This window comes from Xenopus tropicalis, chromosome 7 (genome assembly GCF_000004195.4).
Source record: "Xenopus tropicalis strain Nigerian chromosome 7, UCB_Xtro_10.0, whole genome shotgun sequence".
NCBI classification, from domain to species: domain Eukaryota; kingdom Metazoa; phylum Chordata; class Amphibia; order Anura; family Pipidae; genus Xenopus; species Xenopus tropicalis.
This window is the reverse complement of record NC_030683.2, coordinates 37,359,159-37,373,368: the sequence shown is the minus strand read 5'-3', so window position 1 is coordinate 37,373,368 and position 14,210 is coordinate 37,359,159. Positions and strand designations below refer to the sequence as shown.

The following is a 14,210-nucleotide window of genomic DNA, read 5'->3' as shown; positions in this document are numbered from 1 at the left end:
ACAAAATCTACCTCTATAATCCCACTGGAACATTTGTTTGAATAGAGGGTTAAGGGGAAAATGCCTACTTTATATTGTAGTCCTTTTGCAGATGATTACAATGATGGGTCTGTCATTTGTGAGGGAATGCTTCATGCCAAAGTTATAGCAGATGAAATGTCTGAGGGCTGACCCAGGGCAAAGCCCCTTTTGCCCATTTATTAAAACAGCCCTGGCTTCTCATCTTCTTTTCTGTTAATTTACAGCACATAGTGGTTGGACCGACTAGTATACAATATAAAAAAAATAATAATACCAAATTTCATGATTATCCGGTACCTGAGGGCACTGCCATCCCCATCCCCAATTCGTAAGGAAGCAGGTACAGTGCATGCTGACACAATCTCAGGGGCTGGCTACGGGATGGCCATGCACAGGAGTGACTGGGGTGGGAGACTCCTTCCTGACTATACAGATTGGAAGGAAGGATATCAATATCCCTCCTGCACTTTGAAGAATAATAGGGCCAAATCATTGTGTATCTTCATCTATTACATACAAATACTGACTCAGTAAATTAAGAGAACCCTGCTTTTTAGGGTCTCCAGTCTAGATAAACCCTGCTGAATGTATAATATTATCATTAAATACATTTTGGTGGCATAGTGAAAAATACAAATGGTGAATAATCTTATTAAAAGACTAATTTTTTTAGTTCAAGCTCACTTTTAGAGGTATAGACATTAGTCACAGACGCCATTAGGTTATAACAAAATTTAAATATTTAGAAAAAATGGTGTATTCAGCCATAGTCTCACCCTGTTAACCTTCAAGGTGGACCATTAGTTGTATTAAGAGGAACAGGCTGAGCCCCACAGCTACTGCTCCAGGATCCTTTAAAGGGGCCAGTCCCATAGTTTGGGAACCACTGTGGTAAAAGCCCACATCAAGTTTCAAAGCAATATCAGCATGAAGAGTAATTATGAGGATGAAAAACGGGAAACAAACTGGAAATTACAATTTCCAAAAGTGTTTTAAAGAAAAAAAATGGGTGGAAAAAATGTAAAGATGATCCTCTTTCACACAAAGGACATACAACTATTTGTTTCCTCTTACATAATGTCTCGCTCTACATAAACTGGAAGGACAGACAGTGGCAGTCTTATTATCATCATCCTTATTATTACTAATATATATTTGTAAAGTGCCAGCATATTTCTTTAATGCTGTACAATAAATATGTGTATTCATTGAACATACAGATTACATACAAAATACAGCCAAGTGAAGAGGGACCTGCTAAAAAGAGCATATAATGACAGAGAGTACAGTACATACTTTCATGACCTATCTGACTTCTTACATGACTTATATGACTACTTATATAACTGATATGTCTTATATTACTTCTTATATGACTTAAATAAGCAAAAGAATGTTTTTCTTTTGATAAGCAATTCTCAACACACTTTCCACAATGAGATGATGGATTTATAACAATTAATGTTATATCACCCTCTGATGAAAAAACTTTTAAAACAATAACCATTTTATTTCAAGTGATTTTTTATATATCTGCTTCACATAGGAGAAACTGTACAATAAGCATTCATATGCAATTCCTGTTAAGATAATCAGAGCTCATGCTTAAATGTATTCAGATACTGAATTTGGAATTATGACTTGCATTCAGCCTCCTCCATCTACTGGAAGAGACTGTTAAAGTAGAGATTAGTACCACTAATGTGGGTATTACATTATGGAGTGAGATATATAAAAGTACAGGCTACAGTAGATTTGCAAAAATATAGTTATGTTACAGGGACCAAGAATAAAAGATTAAAGAGGGGAACCCTTGTGCAGGACAGGGGGCAAGTTTATTTTAGGAATACAACCTAGGGCTACAAACCTTCTGGGCCCCTGGCAAAGCCTGAGGCTCATTTAAAGGGGGAGATTTTTTCCCCCTTGATTCACAAACTTGAATGCCTGGTATTTATTAAGTGCAAAAAAAACAAAAACTTGAATGTAAAAATTTGCGAGTTTCTATAGAAGCCAACCGGACTTGTCTTAGCAAGTGAGGGAATACAGGGGTATGGGAGATAGCTCTCAGTACAAGTGAGGGAATACAGGGGTATGGGAGATAGCTCTCAGTACAAGTGAGGGAATACAGGGTTATGGGAGATAGCTCTCAGTACAAGTGAGGGAATACAGGGGTATGGGGGATAGCTCTCAGTACAAGTGAGGGAATACAGGGGTAGGGAAGATAGCTCTCAGTACAAGTGAGGGAATACAGGGGTAGGGGAGATAGCTCTCAGTACAAGTGAGGGAATACAGGGGTAGGGGAGATAGCTCTCAGTACAAGTGAGGGAATACAGGGGTAGGGGAGATAGCTCTCAGTACAAGTGAGGGAATACAGGGGTATGGGAGATAGCTCTCAGTACAAGTGAGGGAATACAGGGGTATGAGGGATAGCTCTCAGTACAAGTGAGGGAATACAGGGGTAGGGGAGATAGCTCTCAGTACAAGTGAGGGAATACAGGGGTATGGGAGATAGCTCTCAGTACAAGTGAGGGAATACAGGGGTATGGGGGATAGCTCTCAGTACAAGTGAGGGAATACAGGGGTAGGGGAGATAGCTCTCAGTACAAGTGAGGGTATACAGGGTTATGGGAGATAGCTCTCAGTACAAGTGAGGGAATACAGGGGTATGGGAGATAGCTCTCAGTACAAGTGAGGGAATACAGGGGTATGGGAGATAGCTCTCAGTACAAGTGAGGGAATACAGGGGTATGGGGGATAGCTCTCAGTACAAGTGAGGGAATACAGGGGTAGGGGAAATAGCTCTCAGTACAAGTGAGGGAATACAGGGGTATGGGAGATAGCTCTCAGTACAAGTGAGGGTATACAGGGTTATGGGAGATAGCTCTCAGTACAAGTGAGGGAATACAGGGTTATGGGAGATAGCTCTTAGTACAAGTTGATCCAGGGACTGGTCCGATTGCCATCTTGGAGTCAGGAAGGAATTTTTTCCCCTCTGCGGCAAATTAGAGAGGCTTCAGATGGGGTTCTTTGCCTTCCTCTGGATCAACTAGTAGTTAGGCAGGTTATATATAGGCATTATGGTTGAACTTGATGGACGTATGTCTTTTTTCAACCCAACTTACTATGTTACTACTATGTTACTATGTTATCGTTATAGCTAATTAATATTGTCTGTCCCATGGACAATACCTGCTTGTAAATTATGCATAATGTCTGGATAGATCATTTGTACTGTATAATAACCGGTACCAGTGGCCACATTTTCCAATAAAAGTCCAATATTTTACAGCATGTAAGTGAGCAAAGTCCTTGTTCAGAGTCTTAAAGATACATGCATAACAGTATTCATCTTTTAGGGGTAATGAATGCAAGGGTAAATATAAACTTTTGTACTTTGAAAAAAAAAATAAAAATGTAGGACCAAAAATATTATATTCATTATCTGTTGTATTTAGCATTATGACAGTATCCTTAATATTGTACAGGTATGGAATCCATTATCCAGAAACCCATTATCCAGAAAGCCCTAAATAATGGGAAGACCATTTCCCACAGACTCTATTTTAATCAAATAATTCAAATATTTCCCTTTTCTCTGCAATAATTACACAGTACCTCGTATTTATTCCTAACTAAGATATCTTTAATTATTGGAGGTAAAACAACCCTATTGAGTTTTTGAGTAGACTTAAGGTATGGAGATTCAAATTACAGAAAAGTTCAAAAGCTCAAATCATTCTGGATAACAGGTTCCATACCTGTATGACCAATATTTTGTTGTTTCCAAAACTCATCCGTTCAAGTAATTTGTTCTTTGACTACATTGCAATTATATTACCAAAACATTATCTACCTTCCCACAGCAGGGTGTAATTTATCATATTCTCTGCCAGACACTAGTCCCAAGGCTCACATTCAGATTTAATGCCTTTGCTTGCCTAACAACCAGGCAAAGATGCTTATTAATTAACTGCTCCAGAAATCTTTATCTCATGCTCAACAGAGATCATTTCCTTTGCAAAGCTACAATTACCGTTCCATCTTAAATCTCTCAGCTGCCCTTTAATTTACTGTTTTTCAGTGCTCTATAACATGCTGCAAGCCTGAAGCAATGCATTATTTAGATTGTTCACTCTAATTAATGCAGGTATGCCGCTACTGGGAAGTTGTTCTTTGGTTAGGTCTTGTTAAAAACAAAAAGGTCCATAAGCATACCAACCTAAAGTATACTGTACATCATCTACACTTCCAGCCTTCCGCAGTAAGGACCCTTACATTCTGCTCTCTGGAGCAGTGGATTGTTTTTCTTCCTTCTACTGCATGGAAAGGCAGGGGTTAACTGACCCAAGTCTATCTATGTACACTGTACCTATGGGAGTGTAGACAAATATTAAATGCAATTAGGATTAGTTTCTTTTCTGTATTTGGTATTTGCGTGCACTTCTGTGGGTACAGTCCCTACAGAGGAGACTCCTGTGCAGTAAAAGTCGCAAAAAATCCACCACATTGGAGTACAACACAACAGCTCATGTGTAAGAACTGTGGGGGTCCATAGGGTCAACTTCTCCAATGGCTTAAAAATCTCTTACTCGGCGACATGCCATACACGCACCGAATATCGTATGAAACGAGGTTTCGTACGATAGTATCGGTGCGTGTATGGCCAGCTTAAGTCACCTGCAAGAGACCTCTACTGCCATGGATGACTAACCGCTTCCGAAATGCCTTTCCATTGGCTACAATAGGAGTTGCTGATGGACATGCCTATGCATCGCTTCAGCTTTCCAAAGTGTTCTCTCACTTTGGACTGTCACTTCAGGAGGGACTGGATGTTGCTGGGAGTCAGTTCTGAGCTCCAACATAAGAGTGGCAGATTGTAGGAATCTCTCGTAGGCCATATTGCCTGCAATATAGGGATCCCATTGGATAGGGAATCAGGATAGAGAAATTCCCTGAGGTGATCCAAGCCACTATGGGGTGTCACAGAGGGGAAGTGAGATTACTGCCAAGTCTGTTCTCAGGGGAGTGTCAGCCTGTATTATGCTCTACATTTGGTGTTGCCTGTACCACTTGCCTCTGAAAAGCCATTTGTAAGTAAACCCTGTGGGTTTCTGTTTGAAAGAAATTCTGGCCTCTTCTGTCTTTATTTTTCTGTATAGCTGCAAGAGAGGTCTAATTGCACAACACCCTCACCTTCCTGTTCCTCCTAGTGAAGGCCCATTTTGAGTGAGAGAGTCCATTATAACCCATGTTCTACTGGTACTATTCCGAGAAGGGACTTATTGAGCTGAAATAGAAGTTGCAGAACCTTTAACTATTGTCTGTACAATTCAGGGCCGCCATCAGATATCACGGGGCCCCTCACAACAAAAATTTCTGGGCCCCTCTCCCACAGGGCCACTCCCCCAATGGCCCCTCCCATCAGTACAAAGGACACACAGACATGAGACATTGGTAGCCAGCAGTGCCCCCTAATACATTTTGGTATTTGGTATATTCTGCACACTGCAATAAATTTATAATAAATATTTTTGTATATATGCTTATAAGTTTTTGTTGTTACTTTAGCTCCAAAAGAAACACAACATATGGAGATGGACTTGGTCATTAAAGGGGTGGTTTACCTTAAGGTTAACTTTTAGTATGGTGTAGATTTGCCTATTTCTTTATTATTTGTTTTTTATTGTTTTTGAATTATTTGCCTTCTTCTTCTGAATCTTTTACAATTTTATTGTGATTGTTACATTTTATGACTTATATTTCTATTTACCCCCCTCCTATTCATATTCCAGTCTATTTTTCAAATCACTGCCTGGTTGCTAGGCTAAATTGAACCCTAGCAACCAGATAGCTTCTAAAATTCCAAACTAGAGAGCGGCTGATCAAAAATATAAAAAAATGAAGACTAATTTCAAGTTGTCTCAGAATAGTACTCCATACATCATACTAAAAGATAACCTAAAGATAAATTCCCCCTTTAACTGGCATTTTACAAAATGAAATGTTTTAATAAATTTCAGCATAGGACCTGGCAGATATATATGTATAGCATGGACTGACATTGCTAGATATTGGCCAGAGAATGTGCGTGTTTGTGCAGTTCCCCTACCCCCACCCCACCGGCATCTTCTTCGGCTCCTCCGGCAGCGGCTCCCTCAGCGGAGGACTGACAGGTCCCGGAATTGATTAAAGGGGGCCCGAGTTACAAAGAAAACTGTAAAAGTGAAAATGGCCCAGGACGACTGTCCCCCCCGTGCCCCCCTGATGACGGCTCTGGTACAATTAAATGTATTATACAGATTAGCACAAAGAATACGTATGGGTTAAACCTTACTGTGTTCTGCCCATTCCAATTCTATTGTACTTTTTACAAAATAGATTACTTTTATGAAATAGATTCTATGGGCGAGTTATGCTATAACTGAGATCAGGGGTGGGCCAAGCCGACCGGGCGCCCTAGGCAATCTGGTTGGCCACCTCCCCCCTGCACCACCCCCTCCCCCTCGCATGTCCTTTGGCATTTGGATCTCCATACCTTAAGTTTGCTATAAAATCATATAAACATTAGATAAACCCAATGGGATTGTTTTGCTTCCAATAATTCTATCTGAGTACTGTTTTATTAGTACAGAGAAAAAGGAAGTCATTTTTAACAGTTTCAATTATTTGATTAAAATAGAGTCTATAAAATTTGGAGCTTTCTGGATAATGGGTTTCCTTATAACAGATCCTATTCCTGTATAACTGACCTAATTGCCTTTAAATAAATGCATGAAAAACATACCGTTTATTAAATTTTGCTGTTTTTCTTATACAGATGCATAAATGTCTGAAAAACATCAATGTATTTAGCTTATGAATCAAACATAGCACTAATTAGGGCCATTTACTTACTTGCCATTGGGATCTTGCAAGTATATGTAAGCATATGTGACAAATGTGAATTGAATACCAAGTGGAAAAAAATTGGAAATATTCGGCAACCTTTATATTTAACAGCATGTGAAAAAAGATTTGGAAAATGATATGAACGTTAATGTGTGCGTGGGTTAAATGACTGGGGAAACATTTAGTATTCAGTTAATTAATATAAGTTTTTAGGGGTAAATAGAGTTAAAGATCTGTAGGCTAAACAAAATGGGATGTGAATTGTTAGAGAAGGAATGCACAACAGGTGTCTGGATCCAGACAGAAATTCTGCATTTTGTATGTAAATAAATTCAATGAAGCAAAAAGAGAGAGAAAATGTATGTATTTCAGGGCACCAGAAGAAATACAACCTCTTATGAATTAGGACCCAGTAGTTCTGCCTTCTCATACACAGCACAAAGCCTTGCCCATAAGGCTGTCCCGATCTATCAGCAAATACACCTTGCTCTGACATGTGTTCTTGAGATGCTCATAGCTCTATTTTAATTCAAATCCACTGGTCAGGATATCAGTAGCACTGTGTATCTCAAGGATAAACAGCCGTCAGGCAGATGTTGAAGTTCAGAGCTCTGGGAGCCTTAAGGAGTACAGGCTAAAGGACATGCATGAAGCTTTATATACACGGAATTTCTTCTGCTTATTCTAACAAATGGGATATATCGGCAGAGCAGTCAGCTGTTTGGAAGAATGGAACACACAAAACATCAGAAAAGAGGTCTTTTTACACTTTCAGGCAGTGAAACAGCAAGTAGAAAGACCTTAATGTTTTCTTCTTTCCTGATGAAATTATGAAGTCATTTAATGGCAGTGAACTTGTGCCGGAAAGTGGAAAATGTGATAAAATGTGCATGCATCATAATGAATTGAGGGAATGTCTGACTGTAATTTGAAATCATGCAGGGGCAGAGCAAATCAAAGACTGCAAATGAGTTTTCTTCTTCACTGATATGAGTATTTTTTTTCTCATATACAAATAATAATGTTGAGCACTAGAGGCTTGATTTGAATTTACTCCATTCTCCAATGGAATTTGTTGCTGCTTAGAGCCGGTTGAAGATAAACGCACTGCTCCTGTGAGATTTATTTTGTTGCTGAGCTTGTAAGGATGGCATGATCTTCAGCAGACTTCTGAATGTACTTATTTTCCTTTTGAGAAAAAAGGAGCTGTGAAAAAGAAACCTATTCCCCATTACCCCTCATGGAAAATCTCTCTATATACAATGTAACAGTCAATGTGTTGCATGCAGATCTAGATGTGGGAAGCTCAGATTTAAGCCTTCGTGCGCTGACTGGATTGCTTCTATCACTGCTCATCCTGTCTACCCTCCTGGGCAACACGCTTGTGTGCCTAGCAGTCATCAAGTTTAGACACCTTCGATCAAAGGTAACCAACTTCTTTGTGATTTCTTTGGCCGTTTCAGACCTCTTTGTGGCTTTGTTGGTGATGCCCTGGAAAGCAGTGACCGAGGTTGCTGGGTATTGGCTCTTTGGTGACTTTTGTGACACTTGGGTTGCCTTCGACATTATGTGCTCTACTGCATCCATCCTCAATCTCTGTATTATCAGTCTCGACAGATACTGGGCCATTGCAAGTCCATTCAGGTATGAAAGAAAAATGACACAAAGGGTGGCTTTTATTATGATAGGCGTAGCCTGGACTTTATCTATCCTAATATCATTTATACCTGTTCAGCTTAGCTGGCATAAATCCCAGGAGGTTGATGAGGAACTTAATGCCATAAATCACACAGAGAACTGTGATTCGAGCCTGAATCGGACATACGCAATATCCTCTTCACTTATTAGCTTCTACATACCTGTTGTTATCATGATTGGTACATACACCAGGATTTACAGAATTGCTCAGACACAGATAAGGAGAATTTCTTCCTTAGAAAGAGCCGTGGAGCATGCACAGAGTGGCCATCCAGACTGTTCTAATGAAAATTCATTGAAAACTTCTTTCAGGAAGGAGACTAAGGTACTAAAGACCTTATCCATAATCATGGGGGTCTTTGTTTTTTGCTGGCTTCCATTTTTTGTTCTCAACTGTATGATCCCTTTTTGCCATATGAGTCTTCCAGGTCAAAATGAACCAGAGCCCCCATGTGTTAGTGAGACTACATTTAATATATTTGTGTGGTTTGGATGGGCCAACTCATCACTGAACCCTGTTATTTATGCTTTCAATGCTGACTTCAGAAAAGCCTTTACTACTATCCTAGGATGCAATAGATTCTGCTCAAGCAACAACGTAGAGGCTGTAAATTTCAGCAATGAACTGGTGTCCTACCACCACGACACAACATTTCAGAAGGATATCCCTGTCACTTTCAATAACTCTCACCTCCCCAATGTAGTGGACCAAGACCAGGAAGTCTTAGAAGGAACGTGTTTTGACAAAGTTTCAGTTCTATCCACTTCACATGGGACCAGAAGCCACAAGAATTTACATTTGCCTGCCAGCGTTCAGTTTGAATGTGAGGCAGAAATAACTTTGGAGACTATTACACCATTTACATCTACGGGACCCCTTGAATGTCTCCCACAGTTAGTTGCAGATGAGGATAGACACTATACCACAAAACTCTACTAGACCAAGTTAACTGTTAACTCCCTACTGAAACATTTGTTAAAAATACAGGTATAGGATCCGTTATCCAGTAACCCATTATCCAGAAAGTTCTGAATTATGGAAATGCCATCTCCCATAGAATGCATTGTAAACAAATAATTGTAATTTGGAAAAAAAAAATTCCCTTTTCTCTGTAGTAATAAATATAATTAATTAAATATAATTCATCCTTACTGAAGGCAAAAAAATCCTATTGGGTTTATTTAATGTTTGAATGATTTTTAGGAGACAAGGTATGGAGATCCAAATTATGGAAAGATCCCTTACCTGGAAAACCCCAGATTCCAAGCATTCTGGATAACAGGTTCTATACCTGTACTGTCATACGGCAACATAGCTTCAAAAATATGTTTATATAAAGGCAATCTCACTGGTAAGATACAACATAACAATTACTTTACAATTGATTGGGTAGACTAGATAATATTGGACTCAATAGCTGTGCCTATTTAAATGTAGCTTTCTTTGTATAATGTGTCTAATGTGTGTATGACTGCAATAATAACACTCTATATAGGGTGACTGGTAAATGATTACACTCAGCTCAGGGATTCAACTCCATCTGTTATTATAGTGTATTCTGTGAGTGCATACAGCTAGGGTACATCTGTACATCTTACATTAAGCTTTGTCTGCACAAGGAATGCAAAATTTCACAGTGTATTCACCACATTTAATTTTATTTTATACCGAACAACGCAAATAGTCTAAATAATACAACCTCCATACACAGTGCAATGGGCTTTACAGCACTATTTAAGCATTCCTGTCACAGCTTCTGATCTTCATTCACAAGTGAGCTTTAGTAAAGGCTGTACTGATCAAATCATTCATAAAAACTCCTGCAAAGAACCTGTTCTATTCATCCTCCAAAGGAAACATTTTGATGTATAGATGTGGTTGTATAATATAACTTGTCGTACTGTCATTATACAATTATGTGTATAAGCTTCTTCATATACAAGTTTCCAGTGTAAACACATCCACTATGTAATTGTATTTTCTTCTCTGTTTTTAATTGGCAATTATGCTCATGATATCAGAGCAAATGAGTCACCCCTTAATTTGCCTTTTCAATTTTGCCAATCTGTATTTAATTTAGAAAGCACTTAAAATGTCTTTTACACTTCCAGACAGTATTGGTAGCCTAATGGCATAAACTCATGACTTGCACAAAGAATCTTATTTTACATTTCATTAAATTATAAAATGACAATTTCACATGATAATATATGCATCATCTCTTAAATCTTACTTAAGCTGGGCTGGGTGATTAGGTAGCCTATTCCATCTAACAGATCTAAAGTGTTTACATGTTCTTGTTAGAAATAGGCTGGAAGCATTTTGATTAAAGAATAAATATTATAGCTAAGATGCGTATCAAGTCAAATACCAGTGTAAGATACTGTTTAAGACAAAAAGCCATCCTCTTGGGTGAAGGGGAACAGGAAATTTACAACAAACCCACCTGATGGAGAACCTTTACGTTATCCAGGTTGTGTTTACCACAATTGCACCTCATGCATCAAAACAAAACATATTTCATGTTACAAGTGGGGAATGTGTCAATTCCACCAGGCAGCATTAAAATGGAATTAGTGTTTGATTCTTTTGGTATCAGTCTGTTTCTCTTATTGCTCGTATTGACTCAACCCACTGACGAAATCCTGGAATTACGGCCATGTTCAGGGTGGTAGAGCTCCGGGGTTCACTGATGTCAGTAGACCCACATTCATCACACAAGGCTGGACACACTGGAATATGGAAGTGCGAGTATGTTGGGCCACAAGTACTTTTAATGATTGTCAAAAATACATTCAATATTCATGTCCATTTTAGAGCCACCACACACCATCTTCCAGCATGTTCTATAGCAATTTGTTAATAGGTTGTGCTAACCTTGGTGTGAACAAGAACAGGGTTTCTGTGACTGTGACCATCAAAGTCATTACAATTTGTTGCAATTTGGCCTTGTTAATAAATATAAAACACTAATACAATCTACAATATATATCACAATGTATGCAGTTATGAGGAAATGATGGTGGGGTGTGTTGTAAAACAATGACAAAACCCCTTTGCTTTGATATGTTAGTCTGAGATAGTTATAAAGTTGATCAATTAACATACATTTACTTTTAAATAATAACATACTTTTTTTTAATATCTTTATTTCTTCATAAGCAGGTTGTCTCCTTGATCTGTAACATTGCTTCCACTCTCCGCAGCATACTTATTGTTTGAAATTAAATGTATTACTAGTCAAAACAAATTGTATTCTCTTTTCCTTAGATGCAATTAAATCAACCAGTACTTCAGTGAAAAAATAGAATTGGGTCAATGCCAGAGATTCGATATAATTTAGAAGAGTATCTCAAACAGGGATACAAAAGAGAGTATTGGCTTTGTAATATTTGCATGATCTAAGAAATAGCCTTTTGCGTAGCTTAGCTTTAAACTGACACTTAAAGACACTGTAAATTGTTTATAAATATTAGCCATGGGCCAGAGAATGTGGAAAGGGAAGATGTGGTATTTTGAAAACATCTAGGGCCACAGGTGCCCCGTTTATATTATATACACATACTCCTCACTCATTAGCATTAAAACTTAAAAAAAAAAAAAAAAATATATATATATATATATATATATATATATATTTTTTTTTTTTTTTTAAAAAAGAAGATGCAACCATAATAACCCTGCACAATGCAGACTCAAGTCCCTCTCTTACCTATAAAACATGATAAAGACACGAAGGGCGCAACTTACTATGCACATAACAAATATATATAACTATTTTCTTGTGTGTCTGCCGTCTTTGGGTTGCCATACCAGCTCAGTGAAATATAGGAACATTATAAGTGCACCATGGCAACTCCTTGTACCATACAGTACTGTTTATAGAACATATCTGCATTACGGCTTGGAAATGCTTTAGATGCAGTTAAAACAGAAATGTAACCTGACAATGCATTTTGTTATTGGACCATAGGGATAAAATAATGTTAACACTTACATACTGGAAGACTCCATTTAAAAGTGCAGGCAATATGCTATTATTATTATAGGTGGTTTGGCTAAATCACAGGTAACAAACATTTTCCCATACAGGCACGTTTCAGGGTAAGGTGTAATTTATGAGGATAAGTGAACTGGCTACCAAATTGCACATGTCATCAAAGTGGCTGCTGAATTTCTTCCATTCTTGTGGTTTTCCCATGTACTCAGTCTTGTTTTAGGGCAAGACAGCGAGAGTTCTTTGAGCTTTCCTCCTGATTATGAGCCCCTTGAAAATATTCATGGCAAAAGAAAAAGATACATCAAATGAGGTAATAATTGTTAGCTATTTTGGTTTAAATTCAGGAAAAATGTAACATATCTGTAAAGTACTAGGTTGGCTTCAGAGTGAGTTCTGTAGTCACTCTGTTACCTTGCATTAAGCCTAGTCTATACAGTATTTGCACTTACACTGCTAATGTGCCTTCTTACATTATTTACATAGAAATGTGCACAAAACTTCTTTAGTCCCCTTCCAACCCTTACCCCCAGCCCACTATCTTTTCCTTCTTTGTACACAGTATTTATGCCATTAAGGCCTCTCAAATGTATTTCAACAAATGTTTCAACAGCCTATGATTATGGATTAAGCAGTGCTTAGTAAAAGTTACATCATTTTATTTTTCATAACTTTGGAAATACATTTGACTCTCTGTAGAAATATAGGTCAAGACATAGCAGGGATTTAAGCAGAGTTGAATGCAAATACAACCTTTGGTAGAAAAGCACGTGGCCTCCGCTGTTCAGCCTCCTGCTTTCTGTAGATCAATTAAACATTGTGAACACTGATAGGCAATTACATTAATATAGTGCCCAAAGTGTCTTTTTCCTATTTATAGTCTCTTAATAGCATGTTGCAACTGTAACATGCCTCCAAGAGCACCTGAAATCAGACATGTTAGGCAGCAGTAGGGGATAATTAAATGTAACCATATCACAACATAGCAGATTCTTATTTATCCCCTTTTCCCATGAATCTGCAGAGCTGGGCAGGGTTGTACTGCCCACCAGGACACCTGAAAAAATCCCAATTCTCCTGAACCCTGTTGGGCCCTGCCTAATGGCCACAAGCCAGCCACCAGCGCGCAACATTGGAAAGATTTAAACAATATTAAAGATAGTGGGCATTTCACTCCGGAACACATGGCCACCTTTATTTCATTTTTTTGGAGGTGCGGCCTAATTGACAGCAAAGTAAGTAGCAAAGTGGATTAAAGTGGAGCGGTGGGTAGCCGTGGTTGGGTTCTGGGCCCTTGAGTTGGGTAACCAGTGGGCCCAGGATACCAACATGCACTACTGCAGTGATATATAGACAACACATTCTGCCCCACGATAAAAACCTTGGTCTCTGCTTGTAAATTCTATACAGGGGAAGATTTCAGTTGCTGATTTGGGTCCTTCAGACCAATTCGGCAGCATATTACCTGTGTATGGGCACCACCTATGGGCCTAGCCGATATGTGGCCTAAACTTGGGCAGATCAAATTAGATCAAATTAGTCTGATATCGCCCATGTTAGCTGGGCATATTGGGAGAAGATCCACTCATTTGACAACCTTGCTAA

General features: G+C 38.6%; 1 protein-coding gene across 1 annotated transcript; it reads left to right on the top strand.

Moving 5' to 3' along the window:
- Window positions 1-7,460: 7,460 nt before the first annotated feature.
- drd1c (D(1C) dopamine receptor) lies at window positions 7,461-9,638 on the top strand. Its single transcript, XM_004915891.4, has one exon. The coding sequence runs from the start codon at window positions 8,150-8,152 to the stop codon at window positions 9,545-9,547; it is 1,398 nt and encodes a 465-aa protein (XP_004915948.1). The 5' UTR covers window positions 7,461-8,149; the 3' UTR covers window positions 9,548-9,638.
- The last annotated feature ends 4,572 nt before the right edge of the window (window positions 9,639-14,210 follow it).